This window comes from Bubalus bubalis, chromosome 4, assembly GCF_019923935.1.
Source record: "Bubalus bubalis isolate 160015118507 breed Murrah chromosome 4, NDDB_SH_1, whole genome shotgun sequence".
Taxonomy (NCBI): domain Eukaryota; kingdom Metazoa; phylum Chordata; class Mammalia; order Artiodactyla; family Bovidae; genus Bubalus; species Bubalus bubalis.
The window spans coordinates 23054025-23074894 of NC_059160.1; the positions used below are offsets into that span (position 1 = coordinate 23054025).

The 20870-nt window shown below is 46.9% G+C and overlaps 1 protein-coding gene across 3 annotated transcripts; it reads right to left on the reverse strand.

Moving 5' to 3' along the window:
* Positions 1-588: 588 nt before the first annotated feature.
* GSG1 (germ cell associated 1) lies at positions 589-19658 on the reverse strand. 3 transcript variants are annotated; one of them, XM_025283289.3, is made up of 6 exons: positions 19285-19658; positions 7275-7593; positions 5764-5811; positions 4683-4835; positions 3756-3867; positions 589-1004 (listed from the first exon to the last, which is right to left on the reverse strand). In XM_025283289.3, the coding sequence occupies exons 1-6, from the start codon at positions 19330-19332 to the stop codon at positions 665-667; spliced, it is 1020 nt and encodes a 339-aa protein (XP_025139074.2). In that variant the 5' UTR covers positions 19333-19658; the 3' UTR covers positions 589-664. The 3 variants fall into 3 exon arrangements, with proteins under 3 accessions (XP_025139074.2, XP_025139072.2, XP_006075736.2); XM_025283287.3 differs by having other exon boundaries at positions 5641-5811; XM_006075674.4 differs by lacking the exon at positions 19285-19658 and adding an exon at positions 11481-11647 and having other exon boundaries at positions 5641-5811.
* Between the last annotated feature and the right edge of the window lie 1212 nt (positions 19659-20870).

Consider the following 20870-nt stretch of genomic DNA (forward strand, 5'->3'; position numbering starts at 1 on the left):
CTCACTCTCCTGATCAGAGATTGAACCCAGGCCATGGCACTGAAAGCCTGGCATCCTAAGCATTAGGCCACCAGGGGACTTCAGGGGGGCTGTTTTGGGGGTGGCCTGTCCCTGCAGGCTGTGGGAACCTTCTCACGTGTCCTGGTCTCCTGGTCTCTCCAAGGATAATGTGTAATTAACATAGTGTGATGTGGTCCCTACCACATGGGTGCAGGACGCTGTGGCAGGCACCCGCTCTACATGACATAGCTCCTAGTACTGCCTCCTCGTGTGTGGCTTTAAAGTCCAGTGCGCCACGGCTGAGCTGAGCCCTATCAACCACCCATCTCTGTTCTCCTGACCAGCCTGATTGCCCCTAAAGGGCAGGATCTCTATTTTACTCCTTTTTTTTTTATCTCCCAGAACCCAGCACATAATGAACAATTGAATTGAGAAGAACTTCTGAATGAGTGAGATGTGGGGTGGGGGGCGGTGGAGTGGGGGCAGTGAGACTGAGCTGTGATGGAAAAGGGAGCCAGGGCGCTCCTTGGACTTAGACTTTCAATACCCTTGTTCTTAACCTCCGAAAGTCACACTCAGGAAACAGACTGTGGCTTGAGCACGTGTTGATCACAGAGCAACGTTTAAGGTAGGGCTTTGGCCTGCTCTCCAAACCCCCTAACTCCTAACACTCTTCTACAGATGAGCCAGCTGCTTTGGTCTCAGGCTCCTGGCTGGTGCCTTGTTGAAGTTCCTTGTCATGTAGTTCTGAGTAGAAGTCTACCCCTTCGGAGATGGAGCGGATGGGCTGACAGCGGAACTGGGGGTAGCTGGTCACGGGGCCCCCTGGGTGGGCTGTGCACGCCAGCTGCTGCAGGAAGCACTGGTGGCGATGCGGCTGGCAGCCTGGGGCTCCTCGGAAGCTCTTACTGTGCCTGCACTTGAACTCCAGCACCAGCCGGGTGTAGGTGTTGAAGGTGGTGACCGCCGATGCCATGCAACAGGTAAAGGAGACCCAGGCCGTGCTAGGGACACACACACACAAAATGGGAAAGTAAGACGCTTTCTCACGGGTTTGAAAGAAAAATATCAAGGTCCCTTCCTACTAGTCAACTAAGGGATGCCTCTTAGGGATTTAGGAACATGAGGGTGTCACTTTTCACATATAGATAAAGAGCAGAGGTCTGAATTTGGTTTGTCCTAGGGTAAGTTCTGAATGTTTTGTAGTAAAAAACCATGATTTATATGGGGTTAAAGTCAGGAGTTTAACATTCATTTTCACTGCACTGATTCGTTGTAAGTGCTGTGTTTTTTCATACCTGGTGGCCTATTTTATACGTGTGTATGTTTGTGTGTGTTGCTGTTTAGTCACTAAGTTGTGTCTGTCTCTTTTTCGATCTCATGAACTGTAACCTGCCAGGGTCCTCTGTCCATGGGATTTTCAAGGCAAGAATACTGGAGTGGGTTGCCATTTCCCTCCTCCAAAGGATCTTCCCCACTTAGCGATCAAACATGCATCTCCTGCATTGGCAGGCAGATTCTTTACCATCTGAGCCACCAGGGAAGCTCTGTGTATATGTGTATACACACACACATACACACACTCACTCCTGCCCCGCCACACACAATTTTTTGGACTACTGCAGTTTCCCAAGCTGCAGTTACCCTCATATAATCTCAACAATTCCACAGACCAGTAGCTCATCTGACACAGTACACGCAGCCCAACGCATTACCTCTTTCCTTTCCCTGACGCATGTGTGTGTGAGAGTCACTCAGTCATGTCCAACCCCATGGACTATAGTCTGCCAGTCTACTGGAGTGGGTAGCCGGCTATTCCCTTCTCTAGGGGAATCTTCTAGACCCAGAGATTGAACCTGGATCTACTGCATTGCAGGCAGATTCTTTACCCTCTGAGCCACCAAGGAAGCCTGACACACACACATTTCCTGCCAAAGATTTTCCTGCACTCAGATACCTCTTCCGTATTCCTTGGTTTTCAGCCTAGCTGTCATAGGGTCTCCAGAGTTAGTTGAGCCTCTGGGAGGCATTCAGGAAACCCTGAGTACACATCCAGAGGCATTAGTATAGACTTCTCTAGTGGAAACAAGGCCTACAGTGCAAACAGTGTGGTTCTTGGCCCAAAGAAATTTGTAAAGGATGGGAGAGAAGCTGGATGGATTCAACAAAGAGAAAAAGACACCAGGGAACCATATCAAACACACTCCTAAGAACCGGGAAAGTCAAACCTCTAAGTGCCCCACAATCGTGGGAAGCCCAGGACACCAGGAGTTGGGGGGGCGTTGTTGGGGGGTGGATTTCACGAGGCGTGACAGTGGAAGGCCACGTGCCGCTGCTGTGTGTTCCCCTCTGCTGTCTGTGACGGACTAAGATACTTTGGTGGGAGTTTTGAAGTCTGAGCCCTGCAGTTGAAATGCCAAGAATGGCTCAAAAAATGGACAAAAGCTGAGAAATGATGAGTCTGGAAAATGAGCTAAACTGTGGTAGGGTGGCTGATGGAAAGATCAGAGACCCCCGAATCCAATAGCCCATATTATACCATGAGGAAAGGGGATAGGATCCTGTGACAGACAGGTATAGGCTTCCATGTGCCTCTTCGGCACAGAAACTCAAGCCTGGCACTGTCTTTCCAGCACTGGTAAGTGCTTAGCACTCAGCCCAGATGGTTCATGAAGACCTAAGTCGACATCTGTGTAGTGAATGGAGAGTGTCCCTCAAGGGAGAAGGTAAGAAACCCACATAAAGGGGATGTTACCCTTGAATGTATGTGTTTCATCATGGTCTCTGCTTCCTTCTTTATAATAAGATAAATCTAAACTAACTGAGGAGAAGGCGATGGCACCCCACTCCAGTACTCTTGCCTGGGAAATCCCATGGACAGAGGAGCCTGATAGGCTGCAGTCCATGGGGTCGCTAAGAGTCGGACACGACTGAGCGACTTCACTTTCACTTTCACTTTCCACTTTCACTTTTCACTTTCATGCATTGGAGAAGGAAATGGCAACCCACTCCAGTGTTCTTGCCTGGAGAATCCCAGGGATGGCGGAGCCTGTTGGGCTGCCGTCTATGGGGTTGCACAGAGTTGAACACAACTGAGGCGACTTAGCAGCAGCAGCAGCAAACTAACTGAGCCCTTAGTTCTTTAAGGGCTACGGGGAGACTGTTTCATTTCTAACATAGTTTGGTGGAATAAGAATGGAGGCAGGATGAACTTATTCATTATAGGAGGAGAGTGGGCAGCCATTCACAGAAACGGAATCCAGATTTCAAGGCTATTTCTTCATTTCTCTGTCTCCCAAGTATTTTGAATCATAAAATATTGGGTTGGCCGAAAAGTTTGTTCAGGGTTCTCTGTAAGCTTTTATGGAAAAATCTGAATGAACTTTGTGGGCAACAGAATATATAAAATGTAGAGCCTCATTTCCATAAACCATGCAAAATCAGTCTCATTTCCCTAGGACGTCCTACATGTCAGGTGTAGAAGCACTTCTTAACAGCTTTATCAGCAGAAAAACTTGACAATGTCCTCACAAAAAATAAGCCGAAGGAATCCACTCTGTACCTCTCCTTGGAAGGTGGGGAGAGAATGGGTATGGCCTGCTGGTCCCGCCCTCTGGAGGATGATTGACAGGTATCTGGGGTGAGGGATGGAGAGAAGGAAGGAGGACAGAGAGCAAGTGCCTAGTTGAGGGCTGCCATTAAATGGAGGTGGACCGGGGAAGAAGAGAAAGGTGGCGGAGGTGATAAGCACTTACTAGAAAGCCCAGCCATAGTTCCAAGCGTGTGGCCTCCAGTCTTCTGGACCCAAGTTGGCCGTTGCCTGGAAAACCTGTGAGTACATCATATGGCCCACCATCCCCAGAAGGCCTGCAAAAGAAACAGGGAGGCAGCACCCTTAGAGGAAGGCTGGCACTGCCATCTACCTATAGGGACTACGATTTGGGAGCAAATCATATTCCCTATCTGGCATCAGGGCTACCCTGCACTGGGGGTTCCTCCTTGAAGGCATGTTTGCTGTTGGTTCCCCAGATGTTCGGTTTTGAGCTATGGGAACATTTCTAGTCAATGCTGCACGCTGGGCTGCTCCTCCCTTTAGGTCTTTCCCATCTGCATCCCCAAGGTGAACCCTCTCCTTTATCATCTACACTAGGGGCTCCAACCTCTGAGTCTAATGCTTGATGATCTGAGGTGGATCTGATATAACAATAAAAGAAATAAAGCGCACAATAAGTGTAATTCGCTTGAATCATCCCCAAACCATCCCCTGCCCCCAGTCTGTGGAAAAATTGTCTTCCATAAAAAACTGGTCCCTGGTGCCAAAAGGCTTGGGGACCACTGATTTACAGGCATCTCTTACTTGATCCAGCAGAGTCCGGCAAAGCTGTTTGCATGTCACGACTCAGAAGTAATAAACCAAACCGTATTGTACATAATGAGAAAACTTCCAAGTAGAAAGAACCCAGAGAGAAATCATTTTGCAAAGTACGTAATGACGTAATCTAGCATTTTGCATGTTGTTTCGGTTTAAAATTAAAGATGCCTGTGCTGTATCTCCTGGCTCCATTCTTTAGCTTTCTTCGGGGCTCCTTCCTTCCCTTAGGACAGAGATTCCAGCTGCCGGCTAGGCTTCAAAGGCAACAGGGGACACCCACTCCCTCTGTAGCTCCTGAGACCCTGCTCACCCGACAAGACAGAGGAGATGGCAGCAAAGGCGCTCAGCTTGAGGCTGCAGCCAGGGTTCCCCGTGAACAGCAAGTCCGTCAGTAGCAGGATGAAACTGATGAGTTCAAGTCCAATGTAGGCAAACTGGGCTCCCAGTGATAACCATAGGATCTCTGTCAGAAACCAGAGGAAGAAGAACCCTCACCCTGATAATTAAATAACTGAACGAGCGGTGAACAAATGCTGCCCATGAGAAGTGGAGAGCCTCATTAGCACCAGAGGAGAAGACAGAGTTGAAAGCAGCTGGGACAGTCCCTGACCAGGGGGCTCTGGGCTATCAGCTCTCACTCTACGCAGTATCCCATACACAACCATGCTTAACTCAGTGTAAATACTCCTAGGGAGACTGGAGAAGAAATCATCCAATTTCCACCAAATCTTTTAGGGATGTAACTTTTGCTACTTATTTCTATTTCTTTTCTTAAAAAATTTTAATTCTGGAACCATCTATTTTGTTTCTCTTCTTCCTCCCCTCGGGCCTTGATTCCTTCCTTTCTATGTTACAAAAAAATGTATTACATCAGTGTTAATTTTGCATTGGTAGAGGTAACCTAACCAACTATCATTATGTTTTGGTACTAAGGGATATATACCTTTCAATAAAGTTACTGAAATGCAAAAAAAAAAAAAAAAAAAAAATTGGAAAAATTCAAGCTTTCTACATGGTTACTTGGCAACAGGAGTAGGTTTGAGCTGTTGGTAGATTTCTTTTTGGGAACTTTATTTGTCCCTGCTGTTGCTTTTTTGTGTTCCTGCCTAGGAATGAGTGTCAGCCAGGTGGGAGTTTGAATCAGCCTAGTGGGAGTTAGTGTCATCCTGTGAGACTCAGAAGAAAAGAAAAGCAGGAGATCACAGTACAGTTTAGATCCCCAGAGGCCCAACTCAATGGTAACTAAATTTATCATCAAACCCACATACTTGCCACAAGCCCCAAGGGAGGGTGGGAGAGGGAAGCCTTCTCCATCAACTGCTTCCCTCCAAATCTGAGAGTGGGGTGACGTGGGCCTTGCAACGTGGCAAATTCCAGTAGTCCTTTCTCACCTCTCTCGGTTGGTGGTGTGAGTTCAAGGAAACTTCGGCACCTCTCCCCTGAAATAGACAAGGTACAAGGTGGTGAGGTACTGCCCTGGTTGAGGGACACAGGCTTTTCCTAATTGCATCCTGGGGGCCTGCCCAGCACATGGGAGGCAGGCCATAAATGTCTCTTTGGAAGCAGGGAAGTATGCAAGGATGGATGAACAAAATAGGCCAGAGTCATCCAAGATTAATTTCTGCCTCAAGTCCTGATTATGAAGAGGACACTCGCCGAGTCACCCAGGGGGTGTTTCCAGCGTTGGTTCACCAGCCCCTTCTGCTCCTGCTGCTGGCTTGAGTGGCTCTAAATTGTTTCCTGGACTGGAGTCACAGCAGTGCTAAATGGCACAATAATAAATATAAATGGAATTCTCTCAAATCATCTCACCCCCTCCTTCTCCCACTGAATCCAAAAGTCTGTACTTTACATGTATGTGGAAACGTACACATTACCACATGTAAAATAGATAGCTAGTGGGAGTTTGATATATGATGCAGGGCACCCAAAGCCAACGCTCTGTGACAACCTGGAGGGATGGGGTGAGGAGGAAGGTGGGGGCTTCAGGATGGGGGGACACATGTATGCCTGTGACTGATTCATACTGATGTATGGCCAAAGCCATCACAATATTGTAAAGTAATTATCTTCCAATTAAAATAAATAAATTAAAAATGTAAAAATAAATGGATATACCCAAAAGTTTATAATCCTTTCCCATCTCCTTTTCGCCTTAGCCCAAACTGGGAGAAGCTGTAGACTGCAAATTGTACACAGTTCTGGGCTTTAGGAAAACTTCACCACAGGGGGGTCTTTGTAAGCTTTGAGCAGGGATGAGGGAGCGTCCTCTGCTATTCGCCTGAGGACAAGCCCCCACCTAACATGCTGGCATAGCACCTGCTTTGCGAGTGTATGCCCCGTGACCTGAGACCTGAGAGAGTCTGTCTGCGGCTCCTCTGGGGAGAACTTCCACCATGTATTTATCCTCCCTGGGCTTCACTTGCCCTGCCTTTTCAGTGGTAACAACAACACTTAGAATGAGAACACGCTTCTAGGATGCTTTAAGGGCCATCTACTCTGATGCCTGCATCTCAAAAATGAGAAAATCAATGCCCGTAGGAGTGAAGTTGTTCCTGTAAGGTTACAGCTGGTCAGAGCCCAGGCTTTTTCTATGATAGTCTCCTTGTTTTGTCTCTAAATGGCAACTCTAGCTGGCAGGAATGGGAAGTCTCATAACCTTCAAAGTCTGCATGAGACTGTTGAAGGGGGATGTTGTTTGAAACCAGCGACTGTCTGGAGGTGAAATGCCAGATGGATGGAATTTGGACTTTATGACAAAGGAGTCTGATGTGGAAGGGATACAATGGAGAGGGGGGAGATGCTGAGGCTAGGGGTGAGCCCTGCCGGTGTGAACGAGGGAGGGCCACTTCCCTCTGCCGGGGAGGACAAGAAATCAGGCGGCTGGGGGCAAGGCAGCTACCTGGTTCTTCCATGATCTCCGCACAGGATAGCCACATGCCGCTCCGGAAGGCATGGAAGGTGAACCGATCATCCCCGGTCTCCCAACTGTAGTGCACCACCTCCGGGGAAGATGCGTTGGTGCCGCCCCCATCCAGGGGCACCGGCACGTCAAAGCACTTGGCTGGTAGACCTTTCCCGCACAGGGGCTTGGGCACCTTCTGTGTGCCCACAAACCAGTAGTTGCTGAGCAGGGATGCTGTGGAGAGGCTGAGTGATAGCATGTTGAGGACGGCAGATAGGCGTGTCCGTTGGCTAGAGAAGCCCTTCGGGAGCCCCATCTGTAATAAGACACACACACGCGGAGCCTGATGTTAGAGCCTCATCTGAGATCCGAGATCAGCGCCCTCCCCCGAGGGTCCCTGAACTCCATGGAGCTGCTTTCCTCCAACACAGTGGGCTCGACCAGCCCTTTGGAGTTTTCTCCAAGTAGCTTTGGGCGAGCTCGGCTCCAGGAGTGGCCTAGAGCAGGCGCTGAAGCGATGATGTTTATTTCAGCCGGACCTTATTATATTAAAACGCTTATTGGGGATAATCTGAACAAGCATCAGATAGTAATGTGATTAAGCCACTGAGCTAGCGTGCATCTGGTTGAGAAAAAGGATTGGGCGATCACCAGATGTTCCTGCTGGTAATCTTTGGTTTTGTCTTCAGGGAAAGGTAGTGGGGAGGTATTTGTTGTTGTTGTTAGGAGGATTTACTTAAATAATACAAGCAAAATGCTGGGCACTTATCTGACATATAATAATGGCTCACATGTTAAATTCTCCATTCCTCCAATCTAACAAAAAATATTTATACTCCTTTTAGTTATAAATGGGTTTTAATTTATGATTATCCTATATAAGGTTTTGATATCTTCCTCCCTGGTAGCTCAGATGGTAAAGAATCCACCTACAATGCAGGAGACCCAGGTTCAACCCCTGGGTCAGGAAGAGCCCTTGGAGAAAGGAATGGCAACCCAGTTCAGTATTCATACCTAGAGAATTCCATGGAGAGAGGAGCCCAGCAGGCTACAGTCCATGGGGTCTCAAAGATTCAGACATGAGTGAGTGACTAACGTTATCACTTTTCCCTGTGTTAGATTCCTCTGAGAGGAGTAAAGGGGCATATATCCATGGGATTCTCCAGGCAAGAATAGCGGAATGGGTAGCCATTTCCTTCTCCATGGGATCTTCCTGACCCAAGGATCGAATCTGGGTCTCCCACATTGCAGGAAGATTCTTTACCATCTGAGCCACCAGGAAAGCCCATTTATCCTATTAATGAATGTTAAAGAGGATGCTCCCTAGGGGAGCAGATAGAGGCACCGGGCTCTTGAGGGTGGGAGGGCAGAGGACCAACTGGGATGCTGCAACCCTTGGAGAGGAAATAGAGTGATGGGTTTTGAGAGAGGTGGAGATCTGAGTGCAGCTTCCACCCACTATGCCTGAACTGAGAGAATCTCAAATGCGAGGTGGCTGCGTGGTACCCGTGGAGGCTGGGCACTGAGTGCCCTGGCCTTGGAGCCACAGGAGGGTGTCCTTGGCGGGTGGACAAGGAACCTGCAGGTGCAGCCACACTGCCCAGTATGGTTGCAGTGCCCGGGGGCGACCCGGTGGGTGGCTGCAGAATGAAGGCAGCCCCCGTGGCTTTGGCTGGAGCCCTCGGCCTTGTCATTTTTAACCTAAAAGAAGGGTGAGATGAAAATGTCCAATGTTAGATGTTTCAGTGCTGGGGAGTGGTGGTGTGGAGCCAGATTGAATTTGATTTATTAATAAAAATAAAGAGATATGACAGGTCTCACACTTTGCATTATGAAGCAGTTTGTACTGTTATATTAATATATACTGAACGGAAAAGAAGCCCATATTTAGTTGCTGACAGACACTTCTTAAAGTAAACCATCTTGAGCTTTCTAAGGGGAATCACTTACATCAGAATTAATCAGACCCAAATCTGCTTAGTTTAAGAGATGTAAATAAAACCATAGCTAAATAAGACAGGCCCATGAATCTGCCTCTCTCATCATCTCCAGCTGAACATTTTCTACATTAAACAGGCAACTTTATCTTAGAATCATAACAGTTTGTTCTTTATAATTTTTAGGGACTAAAACAGTACATGCCACAGACAAAGTGCAGTTTTTTATGGCAATAAGAAATATACCAGATTCATATGTAGATAGAAGCCAATAAGCAAAATGTATGTATGATAAAACAGCTTCTGTAAAGCAATTTGCTAATAAGATTTTTTTTTTTTTTTAAAGCACTCAACAAATTAACTCCAGCAAGAATTGTTGGTTCAAGACTCTGGGTGACCTTGGTCTCAAAAGCCATGATACCTGGAAGGGGGGTGGTCTTATATTGTCAGATATGGAAGTCATTATGAGCCCCTTTTCTTCTCCCAAAAGAATGTTTTCATCTTGTTTTTTAGTTTTGAAAATCCTATTGGTTTTTGTCATTGTTCTGCTCCTCTTAATTAGTTACCCTTTCTATTTTTATATCCATTGCTTGAATAGGAAACAGACTTCAAGGTACAACATCTTCATCCCATTATTCTGTATAAAGATGGAACTAAGGATTCAGGCAATTCTACATTTTCAACAACTTTATTTTCAACCCCATATAACTTGGAGATTTAGCCACTATCCCATCAGATTTTAATTTTACCCTCAATCCATGTAAAATCATACCTATTCACAAATTATTCATCAGGTTATTCCGAAATAAGAGTCATGAATCCCCTCATCACAGTACAACCACTTTGTAGCAGCACTAAGGTGACAACAAATTTAAGAAGTTGAGAACGAAAGAATGAAAAAGAGCTTGGGAGAATGAACTTATAGTTACCAGGGGGAAGGGATAGTTAGGGAGTTTGGGATGGACATGTACACACTGCTATATTTAAAATGGATAACCAACAAAGACCTACTGTATAGCACAAGAAACTCTGCTTCATGTTATGTGGCAGCCTTCATGGGAGAGGAGTTTGGGGGAGAATGGATACACGTATATGATGGCTGGGTTGCTCTGCCATGCACTTGAAACTATCAGAGCATTGTTAATCAGTTATACTTGAATATAAAATAAAAAGTTTTGAAAAGAGAAGAAAAAGAGCTTGGAATGAAGTCCAAAGATGCTGTTCCCAGGAGTATCTACCAAGGACAGACTCAAGGAACCTCATTCAACGATTATCTTGATAACTGAATGAGAATCCATTCAAGAATCTTCAAGAATTGTCTTCAACACCCACACTGCCATACCCTTCACTACATATTTTATTCTTCCCCCTAAAAATGCCTTTCTCTTGATCTAGAAGAACAATCTAATTTGGCAGTGGTTTCCTTCAGGGGATCATGGAGAAGAAATAGCGGCCACAGACACGTTCTATCTTTGCATGTACTGACAAGCCCCAAGCCGAGGGGACTCTTCAGTCTCTAAAAAAGGGACAGTGTGTAGCTTCAGACACAGGCTCAAGACCACTAGGAAATATATAGGTTGAAAAATCTATACTTTTCAATAATTAATTTCTACCGATTTTCAGTGATTCTTCCATCAACATAAGTTAATGGCAAAACCTCAGGATTAACACAGACTAGTAAGGACAACAAATGGATGAGACTGGCACATCTCTTAAAAGAATCAGGAGCAAAACAGCTATGAAATGCATGTTCCAAACAATAAGAGAGGGAAGCTGGTTACCTTGACCATGGTCCTTGTCTCACAGCTTGTCCAGAATGACTGCAGATGCCATCTGTGCTCCAAATCCCTTTGGTTTAGTGTTGGAAGAAAGAAAACTCCCTTTCCATTCCCCTCCCACCTCCTCCCACCCCTCCCCTCTATCATATATTTTGGAGTGCTTCATGATTAAACGCTGCCTTGCAGGGAACTTGGGCATTTAAAAATTGACAAAGCACTCATGGTCCAGTTGTCCTGAGCGATTACACAGAAGAGCTTGCCACTGGGGGTCTGGGATTCAGCACAAAGACGCAAGGACCTACATGTGCAGAGTGAAGAAACAACAAAATGCCGTAAAGCAATTATCTTTCAATTAAAAAATAAATTTAAAAAGTGCACAGTGATTGAGTGTCCATCGCACGGCCACTCCCTAGGAAACTGGTGGGAATGGATTGGGCTTGATTTTATGGCAGACAAAACATTGTAGAGTCACCGTTGCTTTGTAGTACCTTTTGTCAGTTCCCATTCCCTTGTGTCGGGTTTTCCATCCCCTTCATACGCCCTGTGATCTGCAATGTCAGGGGCCTCATAGAGCCATGGGTATGGAAAGGCTTCCTGGTGTCACGGGTGGTCTCCACTGTCCAGTGAGTGACATTAGTAAGGATTATTATAACATCCTGAGACCATCTGTGCATTAGGTAGTGTTGGGGGTAAGCCTGCAGAGGGAGGAGGATTGGAGAGAAATAAATCCCTGGGTTAGCAATACTGTGGCTATCTACCATGTCTCTCCCAATCTTTGGGCAAAGGGATAAATTTTTTTTAAAAAGTTCATTTCTAAAACTTAAACAAAAAGCAAAAAAACCTGGCAAATCAATAAGGGTTTGATTGCATATCTTTTGTTGTCAGTCCCCTAGGAATACAAATGGGGCTTTCTGTCCTCAAAAACTGTGCCAATTAATTGGGTTGAGAAGGTGGGGAGACTGCTGTGTTCCCTTGAATACCCAAGGACGTCATCCTCCTCATCCTGGCAGATGCTCTTCCTTCCTTCTTCCTGGAATGTCTTCTCTTCTTACCCAAGGATCTGCCTCTTGTCAAGATGAACTCAAGTCACTCATTTTTGAAAATGTTTCTTCCTAAGGACCATTCCCTCCTCTCTGTCCTTGTCCGCTTCCATGGTGCTTTCTATATTCCAGCTGTTTGTCTTGATTGTAAAGTCCTCAAAGTCGGCTCCATATTTGAGAGCAGTAGGGGTCAATTCTGATCAGCATCAGAACCATCTTTGCAACTTTGGAAGATATGCAGATTCCTAGGCTCCATCCTGAGCTGCCATAGTGGTTCTGGGGTGATGCCCAGGAACCTGTAATTTTAGAAAACTTTTTGCATACACCCAGGGATGGAGTTCTGAATTTCCGGTTCCACATGCGAGGAACTTGGGAGTCACCACTCTGACCACACAAGTAAAAAAACTGAACAGACTGAAAACTATATAATCAGGGGATTAGCGTACCATAAAAATCACACCTGTTTGACTTACTTTGGGCTGACATTTAGCAAAAGCCTCTCTGCCCTGCCCTGCCCTTCCGCCACGTCGACCAGATCTGCCGCCAACCGAGTCATGATGCTCACATCCTGTGTTTGTGCAGTTGGTTTGGGGACTCAAAGGCAGGCTCCCCTTGGAGCATTTGAATTAGTCCTCATTCTGGCCAAATCACTCTCCTTTGATCTTGATCCTGTCACCCAATATATTCTGTACTCTATTTTTTAAAAACTTTTAATTTCATATTGGGATATAGCCGATTAACAAGGTTGTGATAGTTTCAGGTGGACAGCAAAGGGACTCAGCCATACTTGTATCCATTTCCCCCTAAACTTCCCTTCCATCCAGGCTGCCAGGTAACATTGAGCAGAGTTCCCTGTGCTGTACAGTATGGTTTTGGTGATTATCTATTTAAATATAGCAGTGTGTACATGTATATCCCAAACTTCCCAACTATCCCTTCCCCTGATCCTTCCATTCCCCCATCCACCATAAGGTCTGTGAGTCTATCTGCTTTGTAAATAAGTTCATTTGTATAATTTCTTTTTAGATTCTGCATATATGATTCCTCCTAGGTCAGGAAGATCTGCTGGAGAAGGGATAGGCTGCCCACTCCAGTATTCTTGGGCTTCCCTGGTGGCTCAGCTGGTAAAGAATTGGGCCGCAATGCAGGAGATCTGGGTTCGATCCCTGGGTTGGGAAGATTCCCTGAAGAAGGGAAAGGCTACCCACTCCAGTATTCTGGCCTGGAGAATTCCATGGACTGTATAGTCTGTGGGGTAGCAAAGAGTCAGACATGACTGATTGTCTTTCACTCACTCACTATACGATTCCACATACCGGGATATCATACCGTATTTCTCCTTATTTGTCAGCCTTATTTAACACCCTGTTTGACACATGCGTGCTTCAGTCCAGGGGTGATGTCTGTATTACCCAAAAGACCCTTTATTTCCCTCCTCTCCTTTAAGAAAAGGGAGCGGAGAATTTCTGATTCCTGTTCGCCATTGAATTGGCTGTTGGTTTCTGGCTGCAGTTTTCATCTCAACGCTGGGTGGCACTATCTTCCCATATTTTCCTTCTTCAATCACATGCCTCCCCTCACCAGCAGCAAAGGTGGGTGGAGGTGGCTGCCCCACCCCGCAGACTCGCACTCTCTTTTCTTGCCTTGGCCTCCTCCCCACACAGTAATCTATAGAAGCCATGCGTCAGCTTTCTGGAATTCAGGGCTCACAATGAACTCTGGAGCCATCCAGCTGCTCCCTCGAGAACATCTTGTAAGATTGTTTCCTGTGGCACATTTTTCTGTGGCCAGTTTTAGTTTTCAGTGACTCAATAGGTCCTCAAATACTTCCCATGGGAAATACAACTCTGAGGTACCAGAAAATACTGTTCAACAATGTTTCCTGATGAGTTTTGTGCACATTTTTCTTGACTTAATCGTATCCTCATTCCCTTTCCACCCCAGAAGAGTGACCAATTCTTTTCCCTTCTCTCTGCTTCCACCCTGCAAATACTTGGAGACACTTCTCATATCCCGCTTGAGTCACCCTTTGGCACAGTCCTGTCTTTGGTTTTTATTACCTCTGCTCATAAACCGCACCCCCTGTACCTTAATAGCCCGAAATATGCCCTCTCCAGGGAAAAGGAGATGGGAGCAGCAGAGTCTCAGATGGGTTACGTGAGGAAGTCTAGAGGTAGATTTAGAGAGTGGAGCTGATGAAACTTCAGCTTTGTGGTCCCCCACTTACTCAGGCCCCTTCCAAGACGCTTATTATTTAATTTGTACTTGTCATTTTGTACTATTTTTTTAAAGAGGGCCTTCCAAATTATATTATTTTAGCCTTCCCAAAGCCTAGCTCTGGGCTTCTCTGGTGGCTCAGACAGTAAAGAATCGGCCTACAATGCAGGAGACCTGGGTTTAATCCCTGGATAGGGAAGATCCCCTGGAGAAGGAAATGGCAACGCAATCCAGTATTCTTGCCTGGGAAATCCATGGACAGAGGAGCCTGGCGGGCTACAGTCAATGGGGTCTCAAAGAGTTGGACATGACTGAGAGATTAACACTAAGGCCTAGGTCTGGGAGAGGAGCCTGGCAGGCTACAGGCCATGGGATTATAAAAAGTTGGACATGAGTGACTTAACATGCACGTACCCATAGGAAGCTGTGCAGTTAGTGTGCAGGCTTGTTTGACTGTGCCCCCCACCCCCATCCCCTCCCCAAGGACCCTGGGCCACAATGTTCAATTTCCTCTTTTTGACAAAGCATGAGTTTGCCTGCCTGATCACAAAAATCAGAGTCAAGTATCCCACTCACTTCCTTTCATTGTAATTTGAGCATGTTAGGTTTTTGTTCCTTCTCTTTCTTCTCTTAAAGTAATTGCTAGTCAATGCCACATAAATATAATTTGAGTAGGCTCAGAAGCTCCTGACTCAACACAGATGAGAAGATTCCGTGTCTCAGAACATTACTGAACTTTGGTATGTTGGACCCTGACCCCCTCAGGACACCTCCACAGGATGTATGTGCAACTGAATGTTTGTGACATCACAAAGCCAAGGGCTGGGACCAACCTATCCCTGCTAAGGTCCTCAGGTACTGTGCCCTGCACTGTCCAAAAACACATTTACTAGGTATGAAAAAAAAGAGAAATTGGTCTTGGGACACCCACACATACTTTGTAAACAGGAATTCAATTTGGTTTGTGACTACTCTGGAGATTAGAAGTGATTAAAACAATGGGTTAGAACGCTGAGATGCTGAACCAGTTCAGTTCAGTTCAGTCGCTCAGTTATGTCTGACTCTTTGGGACCCCACAGACTGCAGGCCAGGCTTCCCTGAACCAGGGAAGATTGTAAAGCACAGCCCTTCCCTCAGGTCCAAGCCTGGGGCTATGGATTCCAGGTTTTGTTTTGTTTTGTTTTGTTTTTTAATTCTCACATATATCCATTCTGGCATCTTGTCCCGAGAAAGGTTTGTTTGGGACAGTTGTTCACTCACTCACTCGTGTCCGACTCTTGGCCACCCCATGGACTGCAGCACACCAGGCTTCCCTGTCCTTCACTATCTCCCGGAGTTTGATCTAACTCATGTCCATTGAGTGGGTGGTGTTATCCAACCATCTCATCCTCTGTTGTCCCCTTCTTCTCTTGCCCTCAATCTTTCCCAGCATCAGGGTCTTTTCCAACTAATTGGCTCATCACATCAGGTGGCCAGAGAATTGGAGCTTCAGCATTAGTCCTTCCAATGATATTCAGAGTTGATTTCCATTAGTTTGGGACATAGATAGTATACTCTCTATCCTCCCAGGAGTCAGATTTCTGACCCAGGCCCTATTAACTCCTTTTCTGTTACTAAGTAGACGAAAGGTTGGAATACAGTGTAAATGTTTCAGTTGTTATTGGCTCTGGTCTACACTGCTCTGTTCTGTGTGCCTTCTCCTGTAACTCATCACATGGTTTACTTGGCTGGTCTGTTCACTTGACTGACTTTCTAGATACAGTGGCAACTATGTCTTATTCATTGTTGATCCTCAGAGCCTAGCCCTAACAGCCACAAATGAATGGAATGAATGAATGAAGTGCATAATGGAAACCTGGCTCACAAATACAATTAGGAAGACCATGGCTGAAGATAAGATCTTAAAGTGTCCAAACAGCCTTCTATGGTGAAAGGGACAGGGATCCTCCTGCTTCACATACGAAAGAGCAGGGAGAAGTTGCAAAGAGGGTCCACAGACACACCCTAGGCCTTTCTACACAGGAGCACCCTGAGTTTCATCAAACAGACCCTGTGCCAATACACTTCCTCCCACCTGTGGAAACATTCCTGCTGTTTGACGCGCCAAGCCCAGAAAACAGCAGTGATCTCACGAGCAAGTATTATCTTCAGTTCACAGAGACCGGGGTACAATCAGATTGCTCACAAGCCAGTGACAGACTGGAAATGTTATGTCCTTTCCCAAGGCTTGTGATTCCCTCCTGGTTGGAGCCCTTTCGGATGGTAGATCGCTAATGTCCAAAGTTCTGAGGTTCTGTAGCCTTTATTACAATTATTACTTCAATGCCTCACACATGACACATTTACTAAGGACGATTAGCAACGTTGGCTCAGGACATTTTGATATCCGCTTCCCAGCCCTAATGGGAAGTCTAACATCACTAAAATGCCCATGCCGAGTGTCCAAAATACTAAAGTCACTACAGGACATTGAGCTCTGGGGTTTCCCAGCTTCAGGTTAATTCCTAATGTAATCATGCTTTATGTTCACATGGCCCCAGACACTCACAGAATAAGAAAACGACTCCAGTTTTCCTAATACGGGTCCGGAGTTCTGGGAACACCTACTTCTGTGCAGTGGTAAGGGCCAAAGAAAATCATTTGCGGGGGCTCTCCTCTCTGTGACTTTTCCCGTTCCTCTTTTTAATAGAATTGTTTGAGGGCTTTTGCGAATGCAGTCATTTCCAGGAGAGGAAGCCGCCTTCTTTCATGCCTCAAGCAGCTGGAGTGAATCAGAGGGGTAGTCCCATCTGGGCATCCTGTGGGGCAATCGCTCACGCGGGGGTGACGGAGCTCTCGGGGGACTGCTGGGGCGGGGCGGGGGTGGTGGGGTGTCGGGGACAGACTGGCGGGGCAGGGGCCTAACGGGAGTGGCCTCTCAAGGGGTGCCCCGTTTGCATCCGGCATGCGCCCCCCACCCCGTCCCTTCCTTCTCTGCCCTCTCCCCCGACTTCCCCCGGCAGTCGCAGAGCCGGAACGTCGGGTTAGTTCCCGAGGGCCTCCTCCCATCCGCTAGTAACACGCCCGCCCTCCGTTTACTACGGCACCCGGTCGCCTAGCAACGGAAGAGCGTTGCCAAGGTGACGCTTGGAGCCTGTTTTGAATCGTTTGGCTAGGCCCAGCCCAGCGGCGGAGCGCCGGGATGTCCCGAGAGGGTGGGGCTCCCCGCCCGGGGCCTCTCCATCTTCCTGGGGGGACGGGGACGGCGTCCTGAGGGTCCTCCCAGGCGGGGTGGGCAGAGGGAGTGCGGAGATCCCCGTTCATCCCCCTGAATTCCGCTCACGAGCCGGTGGGCCGAGGGTCGGGAGGAGCTGAAACCCAAGTCTAAGGTCTCCGCGCACCCTGACCCCTTCCCCTAAAGGTACGCCCCGGCTCCTGTTCTGCTGAAAGGCCTTGTCTCTGCCTCATTTCGTGGGTCCGAGAGACGGAACTTCGAGGCCACCAACCCACAGCAGATCTGAATTCTAGTCCCTGCCCCACCCCACGACTCTAAAGATTTTGGCCAAGTTCCCTAACCTCCCTGAGCGACTGTTTTCTCGGAGGCGAATTAAAGAGAGTTGTCCTCCTCGGTTACCCCGTCCCTGTCCTAGACGGTTTGGCAGTTCTTGCCTGGAGAATCCCAGGGACGGCGGAGCCTGGTGGGCTGCCGTCTATGGGGTCGCACAGAGTCGGATACGACTGAAGCGACTTAGCAGCCACGGACGTTTAATCCTAACTACCCGGAGAAGTCAGAACCCCCGTGTCTCAAGGCCACACGCTCGTAATCGCAGAGTCAACTTGGAAACCATCTGAGTCAAGGCCAGGCCGCCCCTCGGTCAAGGCGAGGCCTGGTCACCCTTACCCGTGGCCCAGTTATGAGAGCGCATTCAGAATGAGGCAACAGATTGCCTCCCTTAAACTTCACGGGTGTATACTGATAAACGGACTCTCCCATCATTTCCTCTGTATCTCTCCTCGTAAACCAATAAATTTTTTTTTTTCCACTACGGCTAGTCCTAGCTGTATTCACTTCTGAGGGTTGGCCTATTCATGATCTAATAATCACTTAGGGAGATTCTGAACCAGGGAAGTGGGCTGAGCCCAATAATCTGGTGGTTCTTCAGAACTGTGAGCTCTTCTCTGAGGCTCCAGAAGTGTCTTTTTTTTTTTTTTTTAAGAAACTCCTTTTCTTCAGATATCTCTAACTTCCAGCCCATAAACAGCACACCACATTGCTCTGTGTGTGTGTGTGTGTGTGTGTGTGTGTGTATGTGTATTTTATTTCTCAAGCTAATCGTAAGTTTCATTTTTCTCCCCTGTGAAAGGTAAGATATAGGAGAGTGAACATCATTTTTTTTTTTTTTTTCTTTTTGGTAACCCTGTGAGCTGCAAGTTGGGAGTTGCCAACTTTCTCAAAATGGAAGGCAAGTCACTTCCAGATGTGCCTTCTCCACTAAACAAGCCAAGATATCTTTGTTGGCTGTGAGTGTCTTTCTGGGTCTGGAAGTGTCTCTGCAGATTCTGAGACCGGGAAGAGCCCAAGATTGTGCTGTCCTTTCTTAGTTCCAGCAGATTTCGGATTGGAGCTGGTCATGGGAATGCCTCAGCATCTCTTTCAGTTCACTGGAGTGATAGTTTATCACTGCTATCACTTCTGTGCCATTGGGCCTTTGCCAGGGACTAGATTTTGTAGTAGAAATCATACAGATGGAGAGGGAAAAAAGACCTAGAAGACATTAAGCTGCCCTGGGAGCAGAGGAAAGGTGTGATAAGAGACAAAGGAGGAAGAAATGGAAGTTTTAATAGATGATGAAAGAACAAGAGGCCAAGGTAGGGCCATCACTGGGTTTATCAATAAAAACTGGGCTCAAGTAACACATTTTTCCTCCATTTCAGATAATCCTACCGAGTATTCTCAAGCTCCTTACGATGAGTTTGTATAACCCATATTACACATCCAATAGTAAGGGGACTACACATGAGATAGTCATGAGATTTCAAAATTTAAGGTACCTACCTTCTGGGTGAGACAAACATTTTGAATCAGCTGAGAGGAATTGCTCATTCACTTTTGAAGTTATGAGGCAGAGGGGTTTCAGTGTTTCTTCTGTTATGTCTTAATTTGTTGCGTGGGATGAGCCTTGAGTGTGAAGATGAATCAGAGCCCCTCTTGCCAGCAGAGGGGTCAGGTGGTATGAGGTAGGCTGGAGAGGGTGTCCTCTCATAACCAGGACACGCTGGGGTGGGGCTGGCTGACCCAGGAGGCTGCCTCTGTGACATCACAGTGGCAGGCAGGGGTCTCCCTGCCGCTCACTCTGCCTCCTGCCCCCACCCTCAGAAGGACTGGGGCCACTCTGGCCCAGAGGCCAGCATGTCTCTTGGTCCTCCAGATAGTATGCTTTTATTGCTGTGCATAAGAATCACCTGGGCATCTTAGTAAACTATCAGCTTCTGAAAGTCGGGAATGGCTCCCATGGGACACTGACCAGACCTCACAGGGTTGTAAGACCCTAGACCAGTGCTGTCCAAGAGAAATGCGATATGAGCCACAGATGTAATTTAAATTTTCCCAGTAGCCACATTAAAAAAAAAAGTAAAATTGAGGCACACACTGCAATCTAACAATGATATTTTATGCACTGCTGTTGTTGATGTCAAACGCAGGCCTCCCTCAAACAATAAAGTTGAGTCCAATGGAAAAAGTACGCTAGTAAAGGTTCTAGTTCATTTAGACTAGTTTGCTATTTTAATAAGCACATAATGAGGATTTAGGAGCTCCTATTAAATATTATTTTATTTATGGTTGTGTTGGGGCTTCATTGCTGCTGGTGGGCTTTCTAGAGTTGCGGCAAGCCGGGCCTACTCTCTAGTTGCAGCACGTGGGCTTCTCATTGCCATGGCTTATCTTGTTGCAGAGCACAGGCTCTCGGGCACATGGCTTAGCAGTTGTGGCTCGTGGGTTCCAGAGCTCGGGCTCGGTAGTTGTGGTGCACAGGCTTAGTTGCTCTGCGCCATGTGGGATCTTCTGGGACCAGGGATGGAAACTGTGTCCCCTCCATTGACAAGCAGATTCTTAACCACTGGACCACCATGGGAGTCCTGCTTCCATTTTTAAAATGTAAATTAAAATGAAATAAAATTAGAAGTCCAGTGCTGCAGTTGCACTCCTCCAAGGGCTTAAAGAGCTTGGTGGCTACTGGACAGCTCAGCTCTGGAGCATCCCCAGAGAAGGTCATGATGGACAGAAATTAGCACTCAAAAGAACTAAGAAACTAGTAGATATTCATTAATGTTATTTTAATAAGGACATAATGAGGATTGGAGCTGTTAACACTGAGGCTTGAAGAGTGTTTTCCAACCAAGGGTCCAGCTGGGGGCTTTCTGCCCTGTGCAGTGTCATGATTGGTCTACCTCTGAGCTTTTACCTAGGTACCCCTCACTGAGATTCCTTCTTCTTCCTGTGACCCCACCTAAGTCTACATGACCTTCAGGGCATATGATCCCTCCCTAAATTCCGTCCAAAGTCTTGCCCTGTTATTCTAGCCATCATTTCTCTGCCCACCCTCAGAGCCTGCATTGCATGGATGGTCTCACTGTGCTATA